This window comes from Mus caroli, unplaced genomic scaffold (genome assembly GCF_978045245.1).
Source record: "Mus caroli unplaced genomic scaffold, Mus_caroli_1 scaffold_17, whole genome shotgun sequence".
In the NCBI taxonomy this organism is placed as follows: domain Eukaryota; kingdom Metazoa; phylum Chordata; class Mammalia; order Rodentia; family Muridae; genus Mus; species Mus caroli.
This window is the reverse complement of record NW_028227272.1, coordinates 18,396,952-18,424,779: the sequence shown is the minus strand read 5'-3', so window position 1 is coordinate 18,424,779 and position 27,828 is coordinate 18,396,952. Positions and strand designations below refer to the sequence as shown.

Sequence of the window (27,828 nt, the reverse complement as noted above, 5' to 3'; positions counted from 1 at the left end):
CTTAACTTCCCTAAGCTTTGCCTTGTCTCCCTTGTCACAGAGTTTTTATTTTTACTTTTCTGAGGCCGAGTCTTGCAACCCAGGCTGGTCCTGAACTTGCTATGTAGCCGAGAATGACTTTGAACTTCTCTCCTCTTCCCTACTTTCAGGGTGATGGCTCTGTGTTCATGGACCTCCACACAAGGCTTTGATGAGGTGCTGAGCTTCCTGCGTGCAAGGCAAGCATGCCATCAACTGAGCCACACACCTACCCAGTCAGAGAGATGTTTATAACTGCCTTTTCTATAGCAAGAGCTCGTTATAAATAAAAGTATCTTTAAAAGATGTAAAATCTTTATATGATACAGGGGCAAAGTTATTACAGCAAAGAAAAACATATACGTGCGTTTAAGACCAAATACCGAATGGCAGAGAAGCACCTGAAAAAATGTTCAACATCCTTAATCATCAGGGAAATGCAAATCAAAACAACCCTGAGATTCCACCTCACACCAGTCAGAATGGCTAAGATCAAAAATTCAGGTGACAGCAGATGCTGGCGAGGATGTGGAGAAAGAGGAACACTCCTCCCATTGTTGGTGGGATTGCAAGCTTGTACAACCACTCTGGAAATCAGTCTGGTGGTTCCTTAGAAAATTAGACATAGTACTACCAGAGGATCCAGCAATACCTCTCCTGGGCATATATCCAGAAGATGTCCCAACAGGTAAGAAGGACACATGATCCACTATGTTCATAGCAGCCTTATTTATAATAGCCAGAAGCTGGAAAGAACCCAGATGCCTCTCAACAGAGGAATGGATACAGAAATTATGGTACATTTACACAATGGAGTACTACTCAGCTATTAAAAAGAATGAATTTATGAAATTCCTAGGCAAATGGATGGACCTGGAGGGCATCATCCTGAGTGAGGTAACACAATCACAAAGGAACTCACACAATATGTATTCACTGATAAGTGGATATTAGCCCAAAACTTAGGATACCCAAGATATAAGATACAATTTGCTAAACGCATGAAACTCAAGAAGAATGAAGACCAAAGTGTGGACACTATGCCCCTTCTTAGAATTGGGAACAAAACACCCATGGAAGGAGTTACAGAGACAAAGTTTGGAGCTGTGACGAAAGGATGGACCATCTAGAGACTGCCATATCCAGGGATCCACCCCATAATCAGCTTCCAAATGCTGACACCATTGCATACACTAGCAAGATTTTGCTGAAAGGTCCCAGATATAGCTGTCTTTTGTGAGACTATGCCGGGGCCTAGCAAACACAGAAGTGGATGCTGAACTAACCAGTGCTCCGGAGCTCTTGACTCTAGCTGCATATGTATCAAAAGATGGTCTAGTCGGCCATCACTGGAAAGAGAGGCCCATTGGACACACAAACTTTATATGCCGCAGTACAGGGGAACGCCAGGGCCAAAAAAAATGGGAATGGGTGGGTAGGGAAGTGGGGGGGGAGGGTATGGGGGACTTTTGGGATAGCATTGGAAATGTAATTGAGGAAAATACGTAATAAAAAATATTAAAAATTAAAAAAAAAAAAAAGAACAAAGCAGCCTCCTGACTGGTAAGGCGTTACTCGCTGCTGTGATCAGGAATTTATCATGAACCCAGTGCATGTCAAAGCTGAGATTTTCAATTCTAAGAAGGCTTCCAAGAGGTCCGTTTTGAAACGCAAGACATTTCTAAGTTACATGATGCTTTGCAAAGGGAAAGGCAGAGTTCGTTATAATTAATATAGCACAGGGTGTGGCCAAGCTCATCATAAAGCACAGTGTGCATGCCGGAAAGAACCTACTTTGAGATTTAGATTCACTTCTTCAAGCCTTACGGAGGAGGAGGTGTTACTCTGCATGTTTACAAACTTTGTGATTAATAGATTTAAAGCATATGGAAAGAGTCTACCTTGAAGAATTCCTCAATATGTGAGAGCTGTCAAGGACTGAATGTGGTAACCAACACACACCTGAGAGCTGCGTGTGGTGGCGTCTGTATCTGAATCCAGCACTGGGGGGCAGAGGTAGGAAATTTCTGTGAGTCTAAGGCTAGCCTGGGCTACACAGTGAAACTTGTCTCAAGAGACCAAACAAATAAACAAAAACCCCCATACATAATACTCACGCTTTCTTTCCTTCAGTGCTGAGGATGAATAAAGGGCCTCACACTATGCAAGCAAGGGCTCCACTCCTGAGCAACCCTGGTCCTAAGTTCTGTGATGAGAGAGACCCCTGAAGCAGAACCCTTCATCAGATGGGTTGCCCAGATGCCTCAAATCACAGGGGAAGGAGCACTCAAGGGACCTTAGAAGGAGAGCTGGCGGGGACATTCAAAAGCAATATAGAGACCCATGGCATCCTGGCACTATTTGACTCTGTGTGTGTGTGTGTGTGTGTGTGTGTGTGTGTGTGACTACTGCACATAAAGTGAGACAAGAAAGACTGATGAGTCTAAGCCTAAACCCTGCTATCTCTCCAAGAATATTCACAGGTTTTTCTAAAAATATACCGTACATTATTTTTAGTGTTCTCTTTTTTATGAAGCCAGAACGTTTCTAGTCTTTATGACAAAGAAAACAGGAGAAAGTGTTTCTTACAATAACTCTGGACAAAAGGCTAGCTAGAATTTACAGCTGGGGTGAGTTTTCAACATAGAAGTATATTTAGAGTGAGCTAGAAAACTGAAATAACAACCATTTCTTAGAATGCTTACATTTACTTTATTTTTAGAGAACTTTCCTTCTTTCATTTTTCTTTTTAATCTGAAAGTATGACCAGCTAGAAATAAGTGACCATTGTCTCCCAGGGGCTGCAACCATCAGGAAATGTGTACTTGAACTCCAAGGAAGCAATTCGAGGTAAGGCCATACCCAGGGGATGACACCGTGCAAGACTGATTCAAGGTCAGTTAGAACTTTAGTTAATGACAAAACACAGGTGATATAAGCCTCAGTCTCATTTCCTGGTAAAATAACAGAAATCAATCAAGCCTCCCCATCCCTTTGAGCTCACCTGCAAGATTCTCTGTAGGATGGACGGGAGGGCGATGAACGCTGCCATGCTGTTTAGGACTTGCATGGTCAAAGACTTCAGAGCTGTTGGAACGAAAACGTTAGCACTAAGGCTAGTTTGCTTTTCTTTTTAGTTAGGTGAAAACAGTCTCCTTACACAGAAACTTACTTAACCAGGGCCAGTTTGGTATCTTAAAATTGACTGTTGGTCAGCTATGCAGCAACAGTTGACTATGCATTTTCTGGATAAAGTATGTGTCACACATAAGAAAGGCACAAGGCAAGATGGAGACTACATGGCCTCATTGGGAGATAATGGGAGCGTGTGACTGGGCATGGTCACTGCCAGAGCAGGTTTTACAGACAGAAAGTGGGTTGGTGCGGTAAGTGGCCTGGCCCTGTGGTTTCGACAGGCTTTACCTTCACAGTGCGGATGAGGAGGAGCAGCCGAGCTGGACAGCTTCTGTGGTGTCATCATTGCCTCCAACAGTGGAAACCATAGAGCCTGTGCCATCAGGGGAAACCAAAATGTCAGCATAGTGTTGGCAGATGAAGTGAACAAGTAATGGCAAAATCAAAGACAAAATTTGCTTTGGACTGGGAAAAGACAGAAGGTCACCTTCATCCGCTTTGGGAAGCATAAGGAAGATGCAGGATTATAATTCCTCTCATGTATGGAGAGTGTGGGTGCAAACAAGTCATGAACGCTTCCTGCTAGGCTCTCACAAGCAGCAAGGAAAGGATAAACATCCTCCACAGCCATGCCTCCACTCCTGTTCTTCAGGTTATCCAAAGCTTTTTCTACATAAGAATGAGGCTATTTTTCCTATTCTGTAACAGCTTAAGAGTAAGGGTTAAGAAAAACTCAGCACTGCCAATGTCACCAAGAGGTAAACAGATTTACCAGTTATTTATTACTTCTATTATGGACTCTATTTAATGTCCTCCATGTATTTTTTGTTTTGCTCTCATAGTAACCTTATATGGTAAGTATCTTTGCTTGGTTTAAAGAAATTAAGTGATTTGCCAAAGGCAACACAGTAGTAACACAGTAGCAACACAGTAGCAAGGTGGTAGTCATAACACCCACTCCAGGGAGTGTGCTTCCCAATCTTCACAAAGACCAAGCAAGCTATTAAGTCTGGCAATTCACTGTTAGGTAATCATTTTAAACACCTGAACCAAGTGGCTTGAAAGACCTTACTGGTGCAAGTATCCAGGAGACCTGAGGAAGGGTCAGTGAACAGAGGAGGTGTATGGTGTCTCACAGCACACCAGCACCTACTGCTCCCAGCGAGCTGATCTGCCCGCCTGAGCTCAGGCACACCAGCGAGCTCTCCTGCTCGACTGAGCTCAGGCAGGGAGCTGTGCTGCCTCTGCTTCCCCCTCCAAGATACTCTGCTTAACTGCTGCTGGGGCCGTATTTCTTTTAGCCAGTGATTCTGTTCATGTGTCTTTCTCTCAAGTACCGCACCTTCCATTCATACTCTCTCTATTTTTACAGGCACATCATGTATTTATTTATTTTTGGAAACTATTTTTACACAGCATACCTAATTTTTCCTTTTGGTTTACATATTATGTTTAGCCTGAAATTTGCTTTATAGTGCCCCAGCCTTACAGTAGTTATGCCATATTCAGTTGATATTCCTGGGACGCTTACTCTGTTTTCTGTGTTTGTTGTTATTGTTTTGTTTTTTAAGAGAAATAAAGGAAGAGTAGATGTGGAGCGGGGAGGGCTGGGAGGAGTGGAGGAGGGGAAACTGGTTGGGATGTAACTAAGAAAAGAAAAAATAAATAAATTTAAAACTTTGATTTATAAAATTATTTAATCAAGATGATTTTTAAAAATTTTCTTTTTTGTTTTGTTTTTCAAGACAGGGTTTCTCTGTGTAGCCCTGGCTGTCCTGGAACTCACTCTGTAGAGTGGGGTGCTCAGGACATAGAACAGATATGCAGAGGTGGGGTGCTCAGCCTCCTTGGAGAAGGACTGCAGATCCAGTTCCCTGAGGTCAAGCTTCAAGGAAATGCTCCACCCTGCTGGATTTTCTGGTGGTCCTTCCCAGGGAGATAGTCAAGGCTGCTTACTATCAAGCTTTCAGATGTTTTCAACCTTCTAGTTGCCTCACTGTCTAGAGCAATAAATAGTTCTTGCTTTCATCGTCTTCAATGTGAAACAAAGAGAAACAAAGTAAACTCCCATTAAAGCTCCCCCAGCCTGAAGGAGTCGCTGGCCCCACTATAACCGAGGCACTGTTGAAGCTGTTGTCTCCTGAAGGAGGAAAAGTAGTTGGTTTTGTTAAGGGTGTAGTCCCTGGAAAGCATTAATGGCTCAAACAAATCAGGCTCGGTGCATTAGGAAAAAAAGAAAGGAGACACAGTTGGGAGAGAACAGGGAGGTCAGCATGCATCTGAGGGAGTCGGAGGAAGGGACAAAATATGATCAAAATACGTTATATGAAGTTCTCAAAGAATAAAAAACAGAAACACCCTAAATTTAATGATTTTTCACAAAAATAAATGTATAGAAAGATGAGCATTTAAATACTTTGCTATTGTTGAGAAAGTTGTTCAGAAAGGAGGCAGGTTAGATTATCCATGGAGCCCTGGGTTGGTTGCTCTGAGGTTTCAAAAGACTACACCAGGCCCAGTCTCACTCTCTGCTGCCTGTGGATCAGTATGCAGAACTCTCAGCTACTTCGCCAGCACCATGTCTGACTGAGGGGTACCTTGCTTCCCACCATGACAATAATTCATGAGACCTCTGAACCGTAAGCCAGCCAATTAAAAGCTTTTCTCTATAAGGGTTGTCCTGGTCATGGTGTCTCTTCGTAACTCCAACTAAGGCAGAAGGAGAAGCAATTTTCTCTAAGAATATAATCTGACCATTCTCTAGTGAAGACCACACATCCAAGGGTATTTGGGCAGCAAAATTGGTCTTGAACAGTTAAAAAAAAAACAAAACAGGAGAGATAACGTTGAGTGGATAGAAATGTGTGACTATCACTAACACAGATCATATGAATCTCTCAAAGAACTGGCTTTAAAAGTCTGTAAGATATAAAGGACATAGGAATGTGCCCTTCACAATAAAACAGAGCAATCCCAGTATGCCCCAGTATCAAAGATGTAAGAAGTAAGATCTAGTGGTACATTTTCAATTAGTATAAGGGTCACAAGATGTTTTTAATTGCCTCTTGCTTTCAAAATTACTTAGAACTGAGCCAATGAAAACTGAAATATTGAAGGATCAGACTGCAGAACTCTGTGGTCTTAAAATCATGGAACTAAAAGATGAATGAACAAGATGGGGAGATCTGGGTGGAGGAGATACTGCGAGGCTCTACAGTCTTGAATCCTAAAGCAGCAAATCAGAGAACCACCATCAGGTCAGAAGAGCGACTGCTTTAAGTTCAGGTGGCAGGCCCAGCATTCTGCCATGGTTGGTCCCCAACCTACAGGTTCAAAATTAAAACTGCTTTGTTTTCAAAACCGTGCTGCAATATAATCAACTAACCAAAGGATGAATAAAAACAAAGACTGGGGAATAGAAAAACGATGGAATGAGTTTGTGTGAGTTCTTCAATGGCACTGCATCCCAGGATCTAAAACTAAACTGCAGTAAAAGGCACAGCACATAATCCTAACCGAGTGCAGTTACCCAGACCTTCTGATGTTGGTTTATTGGGAGCTAACAAGGTAAAGAGACATTTATATGCAGGTTAGAGATTCCTTGGCTCCTAGAGAAGATAGAACATAGTATGTTTAAGAGAAAGTATCCTTTGGTTTATTTTTTCCAAAACTTATCAGCCTGGGCAGACAAAAAACATCCAGGGTGATATTCCTCAAATGGCGATGATGGCTATCTCAGGGTTATCACATGACTCTATTGTAATTTTTCTTTTTAAATCTTTCTGTGAACTTTCTATATTTTATGACTTTCTTTTTTTCTTCTTCTTGTGTGGTGTGTGTTTGCATATTTATATGTATGTGTGCATGCATGTGTGTGGCTGTGTGTGCATTCATGTATATGGGTATGTGTGCACACATGTGTTACAAATGGAGATGCTCAGTCAAACCCACAGTGTATACAAGGCTAGTCCTCCATAAGTCCCCACCCCCACCTGGGGTTTACATGGCGTCTGGGGGTCTGAACTCCAGCCCTCTTGCTCATGGCAAGGCCTTTAACTGCTGCATCAGCTCAGTAATGCATCAGTCTGCATTACTGCATGATTTCTAAAGGTATTTGTATTATTTTATCAGAAAGTTTTTAACATTTATGTGAAATATATTCCTTATGCATACTTTTTATAATCCCTGACAAAAACATAATAAATTATAAACTATGAAAACAGCAAACATATCCAAGATGTACTTTTTATTTTAATATAAATAGTCAATATATATGAAAAGCTAAAGATAGTTTCCCATTTCAGAAACCAGGATGTGGGAATTTGGCCCTGCTACCAGCATGAAGCCAGAGTCAGGAGCACTGGAAGGCAAGGACAGAGAGTGGGGCTGTGTGACTAAGTACCACCACATTGCTTCTAGAACCGAGGAACTCAGCAGCTGTCCATCCTAAGCCACCCGGAGCTGCTGTTTCACTGCCATAACTAGCACCTGCACCCTGTGCTCAGCCGGACCTCCCTTGGGCTCATGCTTTAACTTTGCTCAGTCCACTGTTAACAGCAGAGCCCCCTAACCATGACTACCACTATAATCAGTACACAGCATTAGGACACACTGATCGTTGGGTCAGTTAATTATATGGGGTACAGCACCAGGAATGAATATTCCAAAGCCCCCAGGCCACTCCATGTAGCCAAGGCTGAGGGTCACCATATTATAGCTGCTCTTTACCCTCTGCTGCACTCTGGGTTTCTGCAGGGCTTAGCTCTCACTCTCAGCCACTGTGGGCAGAAGAGATGACAGCTGACTACAAGGACATGGTTCCACCACCCAGCACAAACAGAACCTCCACTGAATGCACAGACGGCACAGACGCCCAGTGTTCCCACACCTAACACTCGTTAGCCCAATCTATGGTCTTGAGGCCTCTGTGGAAAGAAAGAAGGCAGATACTCCTGACAGGAGCACTGAGAGCCTTATACTCCTGGGAACACCAAAGAGTGACTAAAGCCCAGATGAATTAAATCAGGTGTCTAGGAGGGCGGTGGAAATATAATTGACTCCTAGTTTCCACACAGAACAAGTGTTTAAAGGGCTATGCATGTATCAGCTACCTACCTCTCGCTGCTGCTGATTCAAATTCTGTGAATTTCTCTGGCAAAGAGCAATTGTCTCTACCATGGTATCTTCAACACCTTTCAGCAGGATGTCGTCCCTGGTATCTAGATTTGGTAAGAGGATAAGTGCCATTAAAGATATGCTACTATTGCCTCAGAGCCTCTGTGAGCCACACTCCATCCTGTGTGTGTTCCAAAAGGTTTTAACCAAAGAGTTGGGAGACACACCCTGAACATGGGTGTTAATACCCCAAGGGCTGGAGTCCAGACAGCAGGAGGGGGAGGGGGAGGGGGAGGGGGAGGGCAGTGGCAGCAGTGGTGGCAGCAGCAGCTTCAGTCAGTGACCTCTCTTCCTGACTGAAAGTCACTTGACCTGCTGCCTCAGGCTCCTGCCACCACAGCTGTAGCTGCTCTTGCCCCACACCCTCCCCACTCTGAAGGATTGCAATCACAAATTAGGAGCTAAAAGAAATGTTCCTTCCTCAGTCACTTTGTTCAAATATCTTGTCACAGCTTAATAAAGGTAACCAGTACCCATGCCAGATCCAACTTATTCCACTCATCAAAAGTGCTTCTCCCCTAATCTCCACAGGGAATTAAAGACTTACCACCTCCATCATGCCTGACTCATGAGTTGTTCTCATCTGTGATGCTTTGCTCTCTGTACCCCTGGTTCATTCTTTCTATCTGTAAACCTTCTGTGCCTCCACCTGTCCCCTGATGGAGCACTGGCTCTTCATTGAATTTCTGACTGCCAAACCCTGCCTTTCTGTTCTCTATCAAGAAACCACTAAAGATCCCTAAGCCTTAAAAACCGAGACTCTGCCTGAGTAACACAGCCAAGACTCGGCTCATCTCTGTGCTCTCCCCAAGGTTACTAGCTAGCCCCTTCCACACACTCCCATGCTAAGCCCCAAAGCCCCTTCCAGGCTCTCTCTACACACATTTATAATGCTTTCTAATGCACACTGATTCCTGAGTTACAACTAATCCCGGAATTTTCTCAACTCCTTTGCTGTTCCCATGGTATCTCTCTGACATACTCCTATGTCTCCCTCACGGGCCTGAAGCTTCAGACAAGGGACGGCTGTGGTTTTGTTAGCTATGTGCTTCCTGTGCAGACTGAACACAACGTTGTGCGCTTAGAAGATACTTGGATTTCTTAGCGCACCGCCAACAGTGAATCTGAAGGCAGGATGTTGCTACTGGACCAGCTATGAGACTATGAACTGGCTTACGTGTCACCAACAAATTCCCACAGCAAGCAGGAAACACCCCTCTTAGTTTCCCTTAGCCATTCATATATTTGCAAAATTATTCTTGTAACACTAAATCTAAGAAAAAAACATCACGAAATGCACCAAATACAACAAAATTCGATTGATTAAACATACTGACAATTCAAAAGTAATAATTAAATGTCTAGTTTGATCAACATCAACAAAAGTAAGCCAAGTGTTTACATAGGTTCTAAAAAGCCATAGTGTAATACAAGATGGCCAAGGTACAACACAAACTGAGGACCTCAGCATCAAAAAATGTGGGCAAATTATCTACAGAGACATTGGATAAAAGCGAACTAGAGGAATGAGTGTGGGAAAGGGCTCAAGAGACATGTTTTAAAGAGGTGAGACAATATAAAACACACCTAAGAAGGATTCCCTGACTCCATGGCGAGATACATTAGACTGTCACGGAACAGAAAAGCAAATACCTGAGTAAAATGGATGGAGGAGGAGAAGAGGAGAAAAAAAAAAAAAAAGACTTAAATGGTCAAAACAAGTACACGAAATGATGCCCGACCAGTCAGGATCACCTGCCGCCAGACAGCACCAGTGGGAGGAGAGAGGAGGGAGATAAGGAGACAGAAGAGGAAAGGCTAAGGGAGAGAGGGGTAGAGCAGAAGGGGCCCCCCAAAACCCACCATGATAGTGAAGGGGAGGCAGGGGAGCACGGAGGAGGCAAGGATGAGAGCGTCAGTGAGAGCACAGTGCAGCCAGCCCCACACACTGCCGACCGAGGAGGTGGGCTGTGTGTGCAGGGACTGCGTTAGATTACCTGCCTGGCACGCATGAGTGAGGCTCTGCATCCATGGCCCAGAACAGAGCAATCTTTAAATTACTGCTTTATCCAGCAATCCCACTTTTGTTCTTACACCCAAAAGGAAGCAAGAACCCCCAAAATATCTGCACGCCAAGGATGTTCATAGCAGCGCTGTCCAGCAGACCATGCATATGTTAAAGTGTAAATAGCTCTAGAAGACCGTCTGACGTGGTCCAACATCTAAGAACCGAAAGGACAGTACACTAGGGAAATAACTGAACCATAAATTCAAACACAGTAGGACTTCACTCTTATGAGTCAACCAAATCCAGAAATTCAGGAACTAGAAGGCAGAACAGAAGGTAGGGTGTGTTGGGGGACCACAACCCTCCATCTAGGGAGATAAGAAACTGGAACTAGCTGGTGGTGAGGTATGTGCTATGCATAGTAATATTTATTGCTGTTGGTACAGTTTGTAGTTTTCTCCTTATTTTACAATAAATTTTAAAAATTAAAGAAATGCAGTGAACACAACAAAACATGTCTGTGTCAAAGTCACCCAAGATTCCAAAAGGTCAAGGTTCACTGCTTGAGGCTACAGTTCACCAGCAGCTTGGATCTGCTGCTGTTTAGCACACTTTAAGCACGTTAGTTAGGGACCCACACATGGCCAAGTCCTAAGTGCAGAAGTGTGACTGGAGAGGACATAGGGTGGTCAGAGGCGCCACACTGCCTTGCCTGGCTACCTTCATCCCACTACAGTGCGTGTGACTTTCAAGCATCCTCTAAATCCACTGAGACTTAATTCATTATTAGAGCAGCTAAAGAGTAATTATGAAACTGGCTCAATGTAGTTATTACTAAGTTAAGGCAGTGTATTAGACAATAGTTCATGTGAGAACTCACTTTCGCCCTGCTGTGTCATCTCTTGCAGCCTGCTCTGCAGTCTCTAGGAGGCAAAAACAGGGGTGAGAAAACACTTTGTATTTCTACACACCATGTATTTGAATTAACTTCAGAGGTGAACCCCCAACACTTTGTATTTCTACACACCATGTATTTGAATTAACTTCAGAGGTGAACCCCCAAGAAACAGCTGTGAGATGGCTCAGCTCCTGCACCAAGCCGTGATGACCTGAGTTGCATCCTGGGGACCCGCATGGTGGAAGGAGGGAGGATTTCTGAAGCTTGTCCTCTGACCTCTACACACACACTGTGCTTGCATGTGTCCACACAGATACACATGTAAGTAAGAAGTGAACACATAAAATGTTCTTTTGCTGTCATTCAGCAGGGACTCACTTTCCGCAAGGCTTACGGGGTGGGAATGGCTGCAGGAGATCAGGTGGCCCCAGCTCTGCCCATGTGTGCCTCTCTGTGCCACTATGCAGTCACCACTGATGTCTCTTGGAGCAGTACTGAGAGCCAAGATTTACCCATGTTTTGGATGAGGATGTGAAATTCTTACCAGGTCATAAGAAAATCAGATGGGCTGGGAAGGTACTAACAAAAGGTCATGACAGGTCTACCCTCAGGGCACAGGGCAGGCACAGCCTTATGTCTGAATTTTCTCTAACCTTTAGATGTACTGTAGAGCCTTTTTTTTTCATGTATATAAAGTTTGACTTTAAAATTGTGCCACAAATAAAGATGGAGCTGTTCTCAGTGAGCCCTATAGTTAAATACCTCTGTCTACAGAAGTATTTATTTGTATTTATTCTCAAAACCCAAGAGACAAAGACAGACTGAGGAGTGACAGAGGGACAGTGAACCCAGTCAGGTTCTACCTCCAGCAGCAGCAGGAAGGCGCCGTGCGCATCCCCTTTCTTCTCCAGCAGATATGCAGTGACTTCATGGAGCTGATACTTTTGTGTAATCTAGGAAAAACAGAAAGGGCTTCTGTAAGTTTTGGTTACAGAGTTCAAAGGGCACACACAAAACCCACGGGCCAGTCATTAGTGAACCCGTGTCTTTGAGTATGTTGCTACAGTGCACTCTGTGCAGCTTGTCTTAGGGTGAACTTATCTGGCAGCTATATTTCCAATAGTCATTCCTTTGTTACCTGATTTTCCAAATTAATCGCACATTTGAACAAGATGAATCCACTCAAGAAAAGCCAATACACAAGAACAATAATGATACAAACTAGAGAGTGTCAGCTATAATTCTACATAAAGCATTTAGAGCAAAATGACTGAAAACGGTACATATTAACTTATGGGGTTTTAGTAAAAACTAATAAAATATCTAAATCAATAAAAATATTAAGTATGTCCAGAAATACAAGAGAAGAGCAAGGAAAAAAAAGCAAATACGAGAGAAATACTGAGGTTTCTGTGTGAAAGTCGGGCTTCTAGAGCGTCTCAGTTTCTTTTTCCATTGCTGGGATAAAACTCCCCGCAGAAGCAGCTTCAGGGAAAGGGTTCACATGGGCTCATAGTTCAGAGACACAGGGCCCAGGGCGAAGAGACAGCAGCAGTCTGAGAGCAGCTGGTGATATCCCATTCACTAGCAGGACGACCTGCTAGTGCAAGGCTCACTTTCCAGGACGACCTGCTAGTGCAAGGCTCACTTTCCAGGACGGCCTGCTAGTGCAAGGCTCACTTTCCAGGACGGCCTGCTAGTGCAAGGCTCACTTTCCAGGACGACCTGCTAGTGCAAGGCTCACTTTCCAGGACGACCTGCTAGTGCAAGGCTCACTTTCCAGGACGACCTGCTAGTGCAAGGCTCACTTTCCAGGACGACCTGCTAGTGCAAGGCTCACTTTCCAGGACGACCTGCTAGTGCAAGGCTCACTTTCCAGGACGGCCTGCTAGTGCAAGGCTCACTTTCCAGGATGGCCTGCTAGTGCAAGGCTCACTTTCCAGGACGGCCTGCTAGTGCAAGGCTCACTTTCCAGGACGGCCTGCTAGTGCAAGGCTCACTTTCCAGGACGACCTGCTAGTGCAAGGCTCACTTTCCAGGATGGCCTGCTAGTGCAAGGCTCACTTTCCAGGATGGCCTGCTAGTGCAAGGCTTACTCTCTCCACTTGCACACTCCAGGATGAATGGTCCTGAACAGAGTTCAGATAGTTCTTTCTAAAGTCACCTTAGCCTAATCTAGGAAATCCTCACAGGTGCCCAGAGGCTAAGACGCCCCCCACAGGTGTGCCTAGAGACTCATTTCCCAGGTGATTTGAAAGCCAGCAAAACTGACCACCACACAGATCAACAAAGAAAACTGTGAACGTCTCAATAACTGTAGAAAGTCATTTGGTGAAATGATTTGGTAAAACCCAACACCCTTTCATAGCCAACCAACTAAATGTGAACAGAACTTTCTTAAGAGAATATCTACTGTAGGAAGCCAACTCTAAGATGGCGCCGGTTTCCGGTGTGCCATTGTCATAAACAACACTACTGTGCAGGCGTAAGCCCGAGTCTGGCACCAACCCCTCACGAGTGAGTACATGCTAATTAGGTGACGGCGGTTCAACCTATCCCAGGAGGACACGAAGCCTTTCCCTGTGCTGGGGTGCATATAAGCAGACCCCTGGTTGCCCGGGGTCCCCGTAGCAGCATCAAGGCGTTCCTGCAATAAAGGCTGTTGAGAAGAATCCAACCGTGTTGTGTCTTCCTTGCCAGCCAAGGAACAACAGATAAACGCCATATCTACTACAAAGTATGTGCCTTGTCCCTTTAAATCAGGAGCAGGATGGAAGGCACACCAGCACGGCTTCTGTTGTGCTGTAGAATTGCAGTGTACTGGAGCAACTAGATGCCTAAGAACAAGGTATTAGACTGGGCTGTAGAAACTTCCAAACTGTTATTATTCTTAGAAAGAATTACTGTCACAAAATACACAGAAACAATTTGAATAGAAAAAGAATTTAGTTGGTTGCTAATGTCACAGCAGCAAACAACAAATGTGCCCTTAGAGTCAGGGCATGGTGGTGCACACCTTTATGATCACAGCACTCTGGAGACAGAGGCAGAATCTCTGTGACTCCAAGACCAGCCTGATCTACATATCAAGTTCCAGGCTAACCGGGGCTATGCAGTGACTTAACAAAACAAAACAAGCCTCATAGAAATGTTATAAAGAGACACAGAGCCATTTTAAAAGGCAAATTTCTGAATGGGAATCATCGGTACCACAGATCGGTCCATTCTTCCTCATTGATGCAACTCAATGCATTTCACCCTCAAAGCTCCACAGTTTTGAAAGAAAGTTGGTATTGTAATCCCTAAGTGACACAGAGCTGGTGGCAATGAGAAGCTGGTAGAGTATTATCACAAAGGGAGGGGACTAGTCTTTCCCCAGTCGATAAGCCTTCCTGTGAAGCTCCATGGACTAAAGTATGTGGTGGGTACACAGTGAAAGACAAAAGAGGAAAGAAGAGACCCACAGCAGGTCTGAGTGTGTAGAGTTTAATGGAACAAAGCATGGTGTTCAGTCAATAAAGACAGCGTGCTGGATGGTTTGATGTCAACTCGACACAGGCTGGAACCTCTGAGAGGAGGGAATCATGAGATCCAGCTGTAGGCAAGCCGGTGGGCAATTTCTTAATCAGTGATTGATAGGGAGGGCCCAGCCCATTGTGCATGGTACCATCCCTCAACTGGTGGTCCTGGAGTCTATAAGAAAGCAGGCTGACATTCATTCTACAGTCTTCCCAAGGTGTCCCTAGTCTCTCCCAGGTCCCTGTGGTTTTCTCACATAGGTGTCTTCTCAGTTCTGTCAAATTCCTGATGTTCTGCAATACTCAGAAAATTCTTTGAATGGCAGACGTTCTTTTGTCTGTTTCTACAATGTGAAGCTTTAGAACCAAATTGTTAGACAGCATCAGGATTGCAGATGATCTCAAGTAGATTTCGTTAGATTTCAGAGCACAGCATCACTCTAAAGGAGTCTGTCTTATAAATACATAGTTACTGTTTAAGATGTACACTTTGCTATAGTTACAGAATCATTGTGAATTTCAAAGCTAGCAACCTACATGGTGCACCAGGTTGACTTGAATAAATCTGGCAACCAGGTTTGCCAGCATGCAGAAACTAACTCCTCTCTCACATAAAGGCTTATAAAATTGGCGTGTTGTATGGAAATGGAAAGGCAGGTAGATAAGAAGACATTTCTGTCAGTTTTCAAGAACATGGCTGTTTATCTTTATTTTTTATTTAGTTTTTATTTTTATTATTATTATTATTTTTTTTTTTTTTGGTTTTTTGAGACAGGGTTTCTCTGTGTAGCCTTGGCTGTCCTGGAACTCACTCTGTAGACAGGCTGGCCTCGAACTCAGAAATCCACCTGCCTCTGCCTCCCGAGTGCTGGGATTAAAGGCGTGCGCCACCACGCCCGGCTCTTCTGTTTATCTTTAAGAAAGATAAAATATATATCCAAAAAGAAAGCAGGCTGAGCAAGCCACAGGTAAGCAGCATCCCTCCATGGCCTCTGCATCAGTTCCTGCCTCCAGGTTCCTGTCCTGTCTGAGTTCCTGTCCTGACTTCAGTGACAAACAGGAATGAGGAAGCATAATCTGAATAAACCCTTTCCTCCCAGGGTTCCCAGGTCATGGTGTTTCATCACAGCAATAGTAAACCCTACTCAGAGAGCCAGGGAGATGGTAAAAGTGCTGCTGAAAGCTGATGACCCAAGTTCAATCCCCAGATCCCACAGTGGAAGGAGAGGAACAACTGCTCAAGGCTGTCTCTGGTGTCTACATGTGCACTGCAGCACATTAGTTTGTGTATACATATATAAATATATGTGTGTGCATTGATGTGTGTATATGTATGTATACATAGACGTATACATATATACATGTATACACACATATACAATGATAGTAAGTAATCATTTTTCATAATCAGTGAGGAAAAGATAAAATATCATAAATACCAGCCATTTAGCATCATGCATAGAGGAAGAGATAAGCCTTTCTTTTGATCAGTATACAGATGGATGAAAACCCAAAATATAAGATGTTAAACTATAGTTGTAAGGGAGACCTTTTGTATCATTAAAACAGGAATGGAAACAATATACACACAAGCTTAAACTTCTGAAGAGTAATAAATCAAAATGGAAGTAAAAGCCATGTTAAAGATATACCAAAGCAGAATGAAGAAGCACTTCTAGTACACAGTCGGTGAAGAACAAGGGGTGCAGAAATCAGACAGGACTTTTAGAGGTGAGTGACAGAGTAAACATAGCCAGAAAATGGCGCAGATGAGAATTCCAGCCAGTGACACCATCATACCATCAAAATGAAACATACTAAATATATTACGTGAAAATGTCTTTTGATTGGTTTAAAAAATTAGGAATCCTCAAAGCTATGGAGAAATGTTATATATATGAATGAAAATACTGATGAGAACAGAAACACACAGGAATACTGGACACATGAGAACAGAAGCAGGAATACTGCAAACATTAGCACCAAGATACTCCAGCAGGCATGGCCAACCTGAGGTGTACAGACAATGTGTGTCCCAGGTCACCTCTGAGTGCAGCCCAGCATATTTACAAGTCATGTGATATCAAAGGCTAGGCCATACCTGGGGCAAGTCCATTTCAGCAGGAAGATATACAGGCATATGAGCATATGGACAAGAATACACACTTGTAGCTCTGATAATTATAGCAAAGAATCCCAGAAGCCCCTAAACACTTTTCAGGAAAGACAAAAAAAAAAAAAGCAAACTGGTACATTTCCCTTGGTAGACAACTCTCTCACCATTAAGATGGACCAGGCAAACATAGGATCAGCTAATTAAAAACTAGCGGCCGGGCATGGTGGTACACGCCTTTAATCCCAGCACTCGGGAGGCAGAGGCAGGCCTGAGTTTCTGAATTCGAGGCCAGCCTGGTCTACAGAGTGAGTTCCAGGACAGCCAGGGCTACACAGAGAAACCCTGTCTTGAAAAAACCAAAATAAATAAATAATAAATAATAAAAAAATAAAAAAATAAAAGCTAGCAAGAGTAACTGGCAATAGGACAAGTGCCTTCTTATACCATTACTACAAATGCTAAAGCATATAAAACTATTGTCTGTTTCAAAAGCATAAGCCCTGGGTTGAAAGGCAAACATCACATCAAACATTTGGTTGATGGTGACCTCAGAGGGAAAGGGAGGGGAGAAAGGGCAGACAAAGGCGCTTTATCTGTAAAATAAGTAAGGTGAAATTTACTTGGTAGGTACATGTAGAGTTGATATTGTGCACATTCCTAAGCACCTGAAACATTTCATTACTCAACATTCTTAAAGTATGGAGGCACTTCAGAAAATGGATGCAGAAAATACAGGTTACTATTTGTTAAGAGCAAAGGGAAGAAGACATAATGTTATCCTTAAATTTTAAATGGGAAAGCATACTGATTTCACAATGCATGCCCACATGCGCGCACACACACATACACACAGAGACAGAGATGTGGTGGGGGTACAGAAGAAAACAAGTAAGGAAATCAAGTCAAGAGTGCTCTGAAGCAGCTGGGTTATTAGTCTGCCCTCGGTGGCACACCTGGACTACTTAGCCAGCACTGTTTGCATCAGGAACTTGCTGAGTTCCCTTTCCCAGGCTCACTTTGCAGCTGGAATCTCTATAAAACCTGACTCGATCATTACAGGGGCAGTGAGAGCTGTGTGAAAGCAGCTGACTATGGCAATGTCCACTCCACCTTGGGCACTGGCACTCACTACTCCCAGCTCCTGTAAGGAACTTCACACCTGGGTTTCCCTGTGCCCACGAAGAAGAGGAGACTTCAGGAAAAAGTCACACTTGGCTGTGTGTGCAGCTGCCTTACCTGAATCGTTTCCTCCAGCCGGTAGCACTCAAGGACCTGCAGTGTCTGTATGACTTGGTCAGGACTGAACTGGCACAGCAGCTCAATGAACTGCTCTGTAATGTGAGGCGGGATCTGCAGCAACTCCTGATTGACATGAACACCTTCCCTGAAAGCAAAAGGAAACAGAATAAAGCCCTGCTGAGCACACCTATAAATAAAGGGTACAGGTACAGGCACATCATGCTGAAACAAGACCACCTTGAAGAGATAAAAGTGCCAATTGTGTTTTGAGTACTCAACTGAACTATACCATACATCAGAGGCATGGAATAGGTCTCAGATCACATGGAATAATAAGCAGAAGTTATACTTTGTCCTAAAAGAAGTAAGACCTAACTGAGTTTAAACAACGAGGACGATGAGTTGCTATAGTAACGAATGACCTCTAGTCTTAGCAAGAGCCCTGGGCATGCTTCCCCTTCCAGCTCCAATGACACCACTCACTGGCTACTTTTTCATTAATTTAACAGTCTTTTGGGAAGTCAACTGAGAAAATGCCTCTACCAGACTGGCCTGGTCATTTTCTTGAATAATGATTAATGTGGTAGGCCCATCCCATGGGGGCAGTGTCACCCTTGATCATACAAAGCAAGCTGGCACTCTGCAAGGCTGCCTGACTCCTACTACATTCTGCATCTCAGGTAAGTGTAGCTCCCACCCCTCATCACAAAAGCTTCATAACAAATGGAGACACCAGAGAAAAACCACAAATGGACACAATGCAGAGACCAAAAGATGGTAGGGATCCCAGCCCCAATGGATTCATTTACACTCCTGCATTGATAGCTCAGGAAAACAAGACACTGTAAGTGACAACTGCTGGAGGAGTATTGTGTGTGGGTTCAAGCATCAAGAGTTCCTCTGCCTCGAAGTTTACCTGCAGGAGGCTCATTGGTTCTCACTATGAAGGACACTGAAAACTCCCCTCTTGTTGAAAGCAGGAGGGGAGAGAAGCAGATGCTTCCAAATGTACACAGTTCGCTCTTCTCAACAGGCCGACCACGATGGACAGGACTACATCACACTCACTGCCTCATGACATGTGAGTCCTAATACCTCAAGCTGTGAGACAGAAGTGTCTGCAGCTGAAGTTCTCATTTGTTAACACTGCTAGCAAACTGGCACACTGCTACTGAGGGTTCCCCAGTGCCCAATGGATGCCAAGAAGCACAACAGCCAATCCAGCCTTCCTGTCTCAAGGATGGTTCTAGGAAGGCTGACACTCTGAAGATGCTGAGGACAGAAGCTCAGAGGCTAAAAGCGAAATGACAATCACACTCCCACCAACAGGCCATTTCACAGAAACAAGGTAACAGGATAGGGAAACCAGTGTCTTGAACTTTCCTCAAGAAGCAGTCTCTAGGGAAATGCACGGGAAGGGGGCCTGGGGACTGGGAGCTGGGGGCTGGGGAAAGATTCCAGTCTGAGACACTACAGCAAACAGTAAACACAGACTCTTATCCAGATGAACATAAAACCCCAAATTTGAAAGTCTATTTACTCCAGTTTCTTTTGCATAGAGATGTCTAGCTTTCACCCCCAAAATGATAAGACATATTAGGAGACAATGTGGTTTGAAAAGATACAGCAAGCAGCAGAAGCAGACAACAGAGATGCTGGGGTGTGAACTAACACACACACTGATGCTGGGTTGTGAACTAACACACACACTGATGCTGGGGTGTGAACTAACACACACACAGATGCTGGGGTGTGAACTAACACATACACACTGATGCTGGGGTGTGAACTAACACACACATACACACTGATGCTGGGGTGTGAACTAACACACACACTGATGCTGGGGTGTGAACTAACACACACACACTGATGCTGGGGTGTGAACTAACACACACACACTGATGCTGGGGTGTGAACTAACACACGGATGCTGGGGTGAGAATTAACAAACACACAGATGCTGGGGTATGAACTAACAAACACACAGATGCTGGGGTGTGAACTAACACACACACACACTGATGCTGGGGTGTGAACTAACAGATGCTGGGGTGTGAACTAACATACTGACTGATGCTGGGGTGTGAACTAACACACACACACTGATGCTGGGGTGTGAACTAACACACACACACTGATGCTGGGGTGTGAACTAACACACACTGAAAGCTCTGAGAGGAAAGGTGGGCAAGCAGGGAGAGAATAATGCAGGCAGACAAACACATCGAAGATACATAAAAACCAAGAGAGAAACATAAGACAGAAATGAAGACAGCCTCTGGTGTGCTTATCAACAGCCTAGACGCACACAGCTGAGGGCAGAATCTGGAAAACTTCTCTTGATGTTCACAGACATCTCCAAAGTTCATTTGCTAAAAGGTAAATGAAGGAAAAAAAGAACAGAATATCCAAGAATTATAGTAAGGCCCCGAAGAATACATACACATAATGGAACTGTCAGAGGGAAAAGAACATATGAAAAAATAAATTGTAACTGAATTTTCCAAAATTAATAATGCACGGTAAACCATGGAGCACCAGACGGCACCTAGCAGAGGGGAGGCCAGCGGGAAAACCTGAGGGATGCAGGTGGGAGAAAAGGCTCATCAGCTCTCTTCAAGCTGGGGAAGCAGTGTTTAAACTGCTGAAGGAAAAGCAACAACAACTGGAAATTCTGTAATTCAGCAAACTTGCCTTAAAGGCTGAAAGGGAAATATTTCCCCAGACAAAGAAAAATTGAGAGAATATGTTGCTGACACGTCTGCTCTACAAGAAATGCTGAAGGAAGCTCTTCAGAAAGCAGGTGGACACAGGTCAGAGCCTGTATCTATAAAGGGGAGAGGACACTGGGGACAGGACACATTCTATCAGACAGTGCCCGACTCAGAAGAGCAGCAGTGCAGACAGCCCACGTCAGTGAGTACCGTGTGGATCGATCAGGCGCAGGAAGGAATGGCTGACTAATGATGCCCACAGGCTCCTGTAGTGCTGCTTGTACTTAGACTCCCATCTCTGAAAGCAGAGCTTGCTAATAAAGGGCAGCCACTAGAAAGGGCTTTTCTTCTTTAAACAATGTTTTACATTTATTTACTTATTTCTGTGTGTGTGTGTGTGTGTGTGTGTGTGTGTGTGTGTGTGTATCTGAGAGGAGTGGTCAGGTCATAACCTGTGGAACTCTCCCCTTTGACATGAGTTCTAGGGACCGAATTCAGGTTTATCAGTCTTGGGAGCAGGCGCCTTTACTTGTGGAGCCACATCATACATCCAGGTTTTGGTTTTGCTTTATGGATTGATATAAACTATCCAATTAAAACCAGGCAAGGCAGAAAACAAGTGATGGACAGGCAGAAGAGGAACAAGAGCAAAGACGACAGAGTCTTCTCACAGCAGAAGAACAGAATCTTAATGAGCCCTTTTCACTGCAAAATGGAGAAACAGGATCACTGCAAAATGGAGAAACAGGAATATTTGCAAGGAGGGTTAAAACAGCAAAATTTATGGAACTTCAGTATGTGGCATTAACATGCCAGCTGTCATGGTGTCAGACATGTGCAGCGCAAAGGGCAAAGCCTCCAGGGGTGCCAAGCAAGCTTCAGCTCTTAACTCATGAGAGCAAAGGGCAGTTGGTTGGCCATGCCTGTTTGTATCGAAAAACCAGTTTTGCAGATTGGCTCCAAACGCAGGAATGACACACATAGGTTACACTTGTTGCTATGACAACTGAATACCTTTCCCAGAGTCCACTTCCCACACATACCTTCAAACAGGTTATGGCACAGCCTAAATAAAAGACAGACCCTTCCCACCTTGGACCCCTTTTTCTTCTGTCTTCCTCTATTTCCCTTCTTCGTCTCTAATAAACCTCTTCCACATGGAACCGCTTTGGCCTGGTGTGGTACGTCCAGATGCAAGTCACTATTTTAACATATCAACGCCCATGTTCTCCTCTGATCAATGTGCACTGTTAATGCACATCTTCCTCTGTCTTCCTTTATGCTGCTGTGCTTGCTGATTCACAGCTGATTTGGATTCAATTGGCCTTACAAGTGTTTAACTGGCATTTTCCCTGTTTCCTGTTTAGAATAGCTGTTTCTATTATGAATGCTAAGATGGATAGTTTTCGATCAATCATTTTAAAAATATTTTCTAAAACAGAAATCTAATGAAAACACATGTATACAAAGCCATCTTTATAGCGTTTACCTACATGTGGGTGAGCTGTGTTCAAGAAAACAGCGTGAAGAAAGAGGACGCTGACACAAAGAGGGATACAAACAGCCCATCCTTTGAGCTGCACAGTGCTGCTAAGGGAAAGTACTGTTCAAGAGGAAAAAGGAACAAATGGAAGGATGCCCAGGACGCTGGACAGATGGGCCAGGCCAGGTCAAGGACACCCTGTAGATACAAGGATTTTGCAGTGGGTGGTGGGAGCAGAAAGAGCTGTGAGAGAGGAGGGCGACAGGTGTCATGCTTTGCTTGCTGAGGGTGGAAACGGGCGTTCAGAAGGCCACGTGGGAGAGGATATGCACGTAAGGGGGTCTCATATTGAAGAGAAACGCTCAGAGAGGGGGATTTATAGAGTATGATTGATTATTTTGATATGTTCTCTGGTAAGGTGGCCCAGGCTGGTCTCAAATCTGTGGGGTCAAGTTAGTCTCCTGCCCTGGCCTCCAAGGTAGCCCACACTACAGATAGGTACCCTCGTGCCTGGCTTTGTCCATCTTAAGGACTGCATGATTCTGTGAGGTATAACTGAGAAGATGGAAGGGCAGTGGGTCAGAAAGTGAAAGCACTGATGGAGCACATGCCTGCTCTTCAGTCTGTCCCTGCGGGAGGGAGTACGTTCCCTGATGCCAGGGCTCTGTCGGAGTCACTACTTCATCTTCCATGTCAGTCACCAATGCTTAACAGGCCTCAGCTGACATTACCAAACGAACTAAGAAGTTGATAAAGCTAGTTGTTAAGAAACAAAGTGAAGGGAAACGTTTGCGTTAGAAAACAAGTAACCAAAGCAATCTCCCTCTAAGTACTGAATACAGAAATAAATGTACATAGGTCACATGCATGGGGGAGGAGGGGGAGGTGGAGGGGGAGGGAGAGAGGTTTAAAATGTCAATTCTGGGCTTCTAGCAATATAGTAGCAAAGGGGAGACAAGGCTGACCATGCTGACAACCATTTTCCCACTGGGGATTCACTACAGAGGACTGTATTTTGTATGGAAAAGTTCAAGAGCATCTATTATGTTCTAACTTTGAATTTTGATGTTCCCCATTTCAACATTGGGAATTGGTATCTTCAGATGTCCCTTCAAAGATAGCCATAGAATTACTGACAGTTCCAACGGCAACCCAGAAGCATTTCCATAATCTATATTTTGCTGCTTGGCAAAGTTATTCATGTTCAGTTTTACTTTATCTTGATTGAAGACTTAAAAATACAACATGCCATTTGATGTGAGAGTTTTCTTACAAGAAAATTCCTATTATATATTTCAGAGCCCTCAAAGATATTAACAAAAATCAAATCAACATCTACAGGAAATTCACACTGGGGAAGAGCTTTGAATATAAATTCTCTTGCATGCTCTCTAGACTTCATACAGCTCATGTCCCCACAAAGGCCACCAGTATCCTTTAAGTATGCACTCCGCATAGATGCTAGTCTGTCAGAGGAGTCCTGGAGGACCTGGTGGCCAGCAGAAGTCAGGGGGAGGGGTGGAGTGGGCTCTGGGCAGCAGCTGGCAGGGAGAGAAATGGAAGAGGATTCAGGTCTTTTCTCTCCTAAGCTGGTGCCTCCATGTAGAAAAGCTCTTGTTTCAGGAGGATTAACCCCCTCCAACTATCTTATCTTTCCAAGTATAGATGCCACGTGACACTAGTATCTTGGTGGGTCATTTAAGTCTAATGACAAAATCATTATATAGTAAAGATAAAGGATTTGAGTAAAGAAAGATAGATATAAAATTCAGCTAGATAATGTATTCATTTAAATTGCTGTTTATAGTATACTCCAATTAGAAACAGCTCAAAGTGGTAGTAAGTCAAATATGTATAAGATATATCTGAATGAATATGAATATGATATATATGAAGATCTAATTAACTGGGCCAAAGGCCATTCTGTGGTGATATATACAAGCAAGCTGCCTTCATCTCAAAATAGTTTATTTTCCCTGTTCTCCAGAATGTTTACATAGAGAGTTATTTCATGAAGGAATGGTTAAAAGGTCTTCTTTCCTTCCTTCCTCCCTCTCTCTCTCTCTGTCTGTCTCTCTCTCTCTCTTTCTTTCTTTCTTTCTTTCTTTCTTTCTTTCTAGATTTATTTATTTTATGTATATAAGTACACTGTCACTGTCTTCAGACACACCAGAAGAGGCCATTGGATTCCCTTACAGATGGTTGTGAGCCGCCATGGTTGCTGGGAACTGAACCCAGGACCTCTGGAAGAGCAGTCAGTGCTCTAAACCACTGGGCCATCTCTCCAGCCCACGGGTTTTCTTAAGAACAGAAAAGGAAGAAACAAAGGCAGAAAACATTCTCGACTTGGCTCTCAGAGAGATGAAGGGAAGGCTGTCTGTCTATTTGTAAAACTCATCTGTTCCTGGCATCTCCCATATCTCCCCAGTTTTCTACCTCTGCTTTCCTCATTCCTGGCTAGAGGTAATACTTTGGTTGGGGGTCCTAGAGAACAATGTCCAAAGGTAGGTGCCCTGAAGTGCTGAGATTCCCACCCTGCTAGCACACCCTCTCCTCAGCAGTGTGAGTCCAGGTCTACTAAAGAGGAGACAACCCTTCCAACTCATCACAGGAAGAAAAGTGAACAGACTGGACAGACATTTGTCACAAGCTGCTGTCTAATTTGGTTCTTTAATACAGCACTGTCTGTTCTAAAGACCAGAATTTGTCTGAGATCATTACATAATCTTGAATCCCACTGAATTCTACTCCCCCCCTCCAATAATTTAGTATCTCTCTAAAAACTCTCCTGCATTTGTCATTCTTTCCTTCTTTTTTTTTTTTTTTCTTCTTTTCCCCCAGAGTTGAGGACTGAACCCAGGGCCTTGCGCTTGCTAGGTAAGCGCTCTACCACTGAGCTAAATCCCCAAGCCCCTCATTCTCTCCTTCTTTACAGAGATTGGAGATTACATTTTCTATGTAGTGTTGAGCATTACTGTGATTGGCTTCCATGCTGTGATGTCCCTCTTTTGCACGTTGACAATTTTGTCTGTCCTTTCTCTTAATTAATATTGCCAGATTATGCCAGAGAATGTATGTAGAACAGAAGAGAAACTGCTTTCAAACCTTACAAGGTGTTTTAAAGGGCTACAATACAATGGTAGCCTAGTCACCAGAGATGAATGAAACCAGCCCAAATGTCAACTTTTCACTTTCTGAGGCCAATTGGAAAATATCTGGAAACCCTACTGCCAAAGACTGCTGGCACACTCTGGTCACAGTGAGACATCAGGCTGGTACTGATCTGGACGCTCCCTCCGTGCTGCCTCGTTTTTACTATGCTGTGCAGACCACTGGGGAGAAAAGGCATCAATGGTGCTACCCTGAAGTGAATTCTTTGAGCTATAATAATGAGCATCACTGTAAGATGCTGTTTATTGGTGCAGTGGTTCCAGGGTGCACATCTGCTTTTAGACTGGATTTAAGGCCTAGTGCACAGCTATGCCTGGCCAACTACTTGTACAGGTCATAGGCTCAGGGGAAACAAAACAAAACTATTACTATTGTAGTAAAAGGACATAGCATCCACCTGCCTTTTAAATGCTTATGCTCATCCCCAGATTAGTGCAGCTCTTGTCCCTCAGCTGAGAAGTTGTGGTTTTTGTTTTGTTTTATTTTTTGGATGGTGGTTAATACAAAGACTCCCAACAGATGAAAGAAAGAATGAGAACAGAGTGCAGACTGTAACCAGGACATCTGAACCACACCCAACGGCTGAGGGAAACCTGCAGAAGAGCTGTAGGAACAGGGCAAAGCCAGCGGTCAGGGCAAACTGCTGCACAGCAGTGTCTTCTGGATGTGACAGGACAGCTGCTCTCGGGAACACAGCAGCTCTCACTGCCTGAACAAGATCAAGATCAAGATCAAGATCAGCACGGATCTGGAAAGAAGGGCTCATGAGGCCCCCAACCCCCAGCTGAGGAGCTTACAGTAGCCAATGGCTGACATCTGATGGTAGAAGATGAATTAGTTCTCTCCAAGGGAGTGGGCCCTAGCACAGTGACCGTGCTCCAGTGGATGGATGGCCCAATACCTATGCATACAGAGGCAGAATTAAATGGAACTTAGTAGTTAAAAAAGAAAATGAAAAAGAAAACCAGACAAGGGAACATGAGGTGGGAAGGGATTCATGGTGGAGCAGCTGTGGAAGGGATTCAAGGGGGATAGATATGACAAAAACACACTGTATGCATGTATAAAATTATCAGACTGCTCATAAGGAAGTTCATAAGAAGAGGGGTCTCAGATAATGGTACATCTTAAAGCCCTGGGAGTAGTAAGTAGGGAAGAAAGGCTAAGTACCAATAAAAAAAAAAGAGTTAGTTATTTAAAAAAATCAACTAAATCAACAAACTTTCAGTCAAACTAACCAAAAGAGAAGATGATTCTTATTAATAAAAGTTAGAGGCAAAAAAAAGAGACATTACAAAATACCAAAAAGATTCAGAATCATTAGGACATAGTTTAAAGCTAGTATTCTACTAAAATTTGCAAACCTAAGACCAGTTTCTACAGACCTGTATGATCTACCAAAGTTAAGCCAAGATGACATAAATGAATTGAATAAATAATTAAATGGATATAATATAAAGTGAGCCTGACTGTAATGACAATTAAAGTCAAGGACCAGGAAATTCACTGCTGAATGAGCCCCACTGTCGTAATCTAGACAGGTCTTCCAAACAAAGCATATCTCAATTATAGCATAGACCAACCGGATTTAACATGGGCATAGAATGTTCCACTTGATAGACAGGAAACATACATTCTTCTTACAGACACATTGAACCTTCTTTAAAACCGATGCAGGACTGGCAAGGTGGCTCAATGGGCAAGGGTGCTTGCTGCCAAGCCTATTGACCCGAGTTAGATCTTTGGAATTCACATGGTAGAAGGAAACAACGATCCAGGTGTCTATTAAGAGAGGACTGGATAAGGAAGTATGGTTTATATACACACTGGTATTTTCTCAATACAAAGAAAAACAGGTCATGTCGTGTGCTGGAAAGTGAATGCAACTGGAGAGCATCCTATGAAGCAAATTAAGCCTTAGAAAGACAAATATGGCATGTGTTGTTCTCTTACTCCTAGGTTCTAGACTTGGATAGCTGCATAAAATCATGTACATTCAGACGACAGGAAAGTAGAAACAACACTGTCCTAGGCCCAGAGGAGCTAATGAAAGAAGGAAGTGAGGTACAAGGGGTGTGCTTACAGTGCTTTAGATATGCATAAAATGCCTGATGTAACCAGCACACAACTCAAGAGAACAATTTAGAGAATGTTATACATCAGTACACTCAACTCCCAGGTCCTCCACATAGTCACAATTAAACTTCAGGATCTCCATGTGGACCTGATTTGCTCACATATCCACTGCTAACTCCATCATCTCCAGGAGTCTGCTTCATTCATTGTTGCTAACTCCATCATCTCCTGGAGTCTGCTTCATTAGACTTAGATCAGCAACTAAAAATCTCAT

At 43.7% G+C, this 27,828-nt stretch overlaps 1 protein-coding gene across 5 annotated transcripts in view; it reads right to left on the bottom strand.

Annotated features, from left to right (window-relative positions):
- The window catches only part of Vps8 (VPS8 subunit of CORVET complex), a 211,724-nt gene that overhangs the window by 64,977 nt on the left and 118,919 nt on the right, over nt 1-27,828 (bottom strand). For all 5 annotated transcript variants that reach the window (XM_085832522.1, XM_085832525.1, XM_021184755.3 and 2 more), the window contains exons 36-41: nt 18,105-18,252; nt 12,098-12,187; nt 11,217-11,259; nt 8,269-8,372; nt 3,442-3,526; nt 3,023-3,105 (exon numbers count right to left, since the gene is read on the bottom strand). In XM_085832522.1, the coding sequence (XP_085688648.1) occupies nt 3,023-3,105; nt 3,442-3,526; nt 8,269-8,372; nt 11,217-11,259; nt 12,098-12,187; nt 18,105-18,252 (553 nt within the window). The remainder of the gene's footprint in view (nt 1-3,022; nt 3,106-3,441; nt 3,527-8,268; nt 8,373-11,216; nt 11,260-12,097; nt 12,188-18,104; nt 18,253-27,828) is intronic.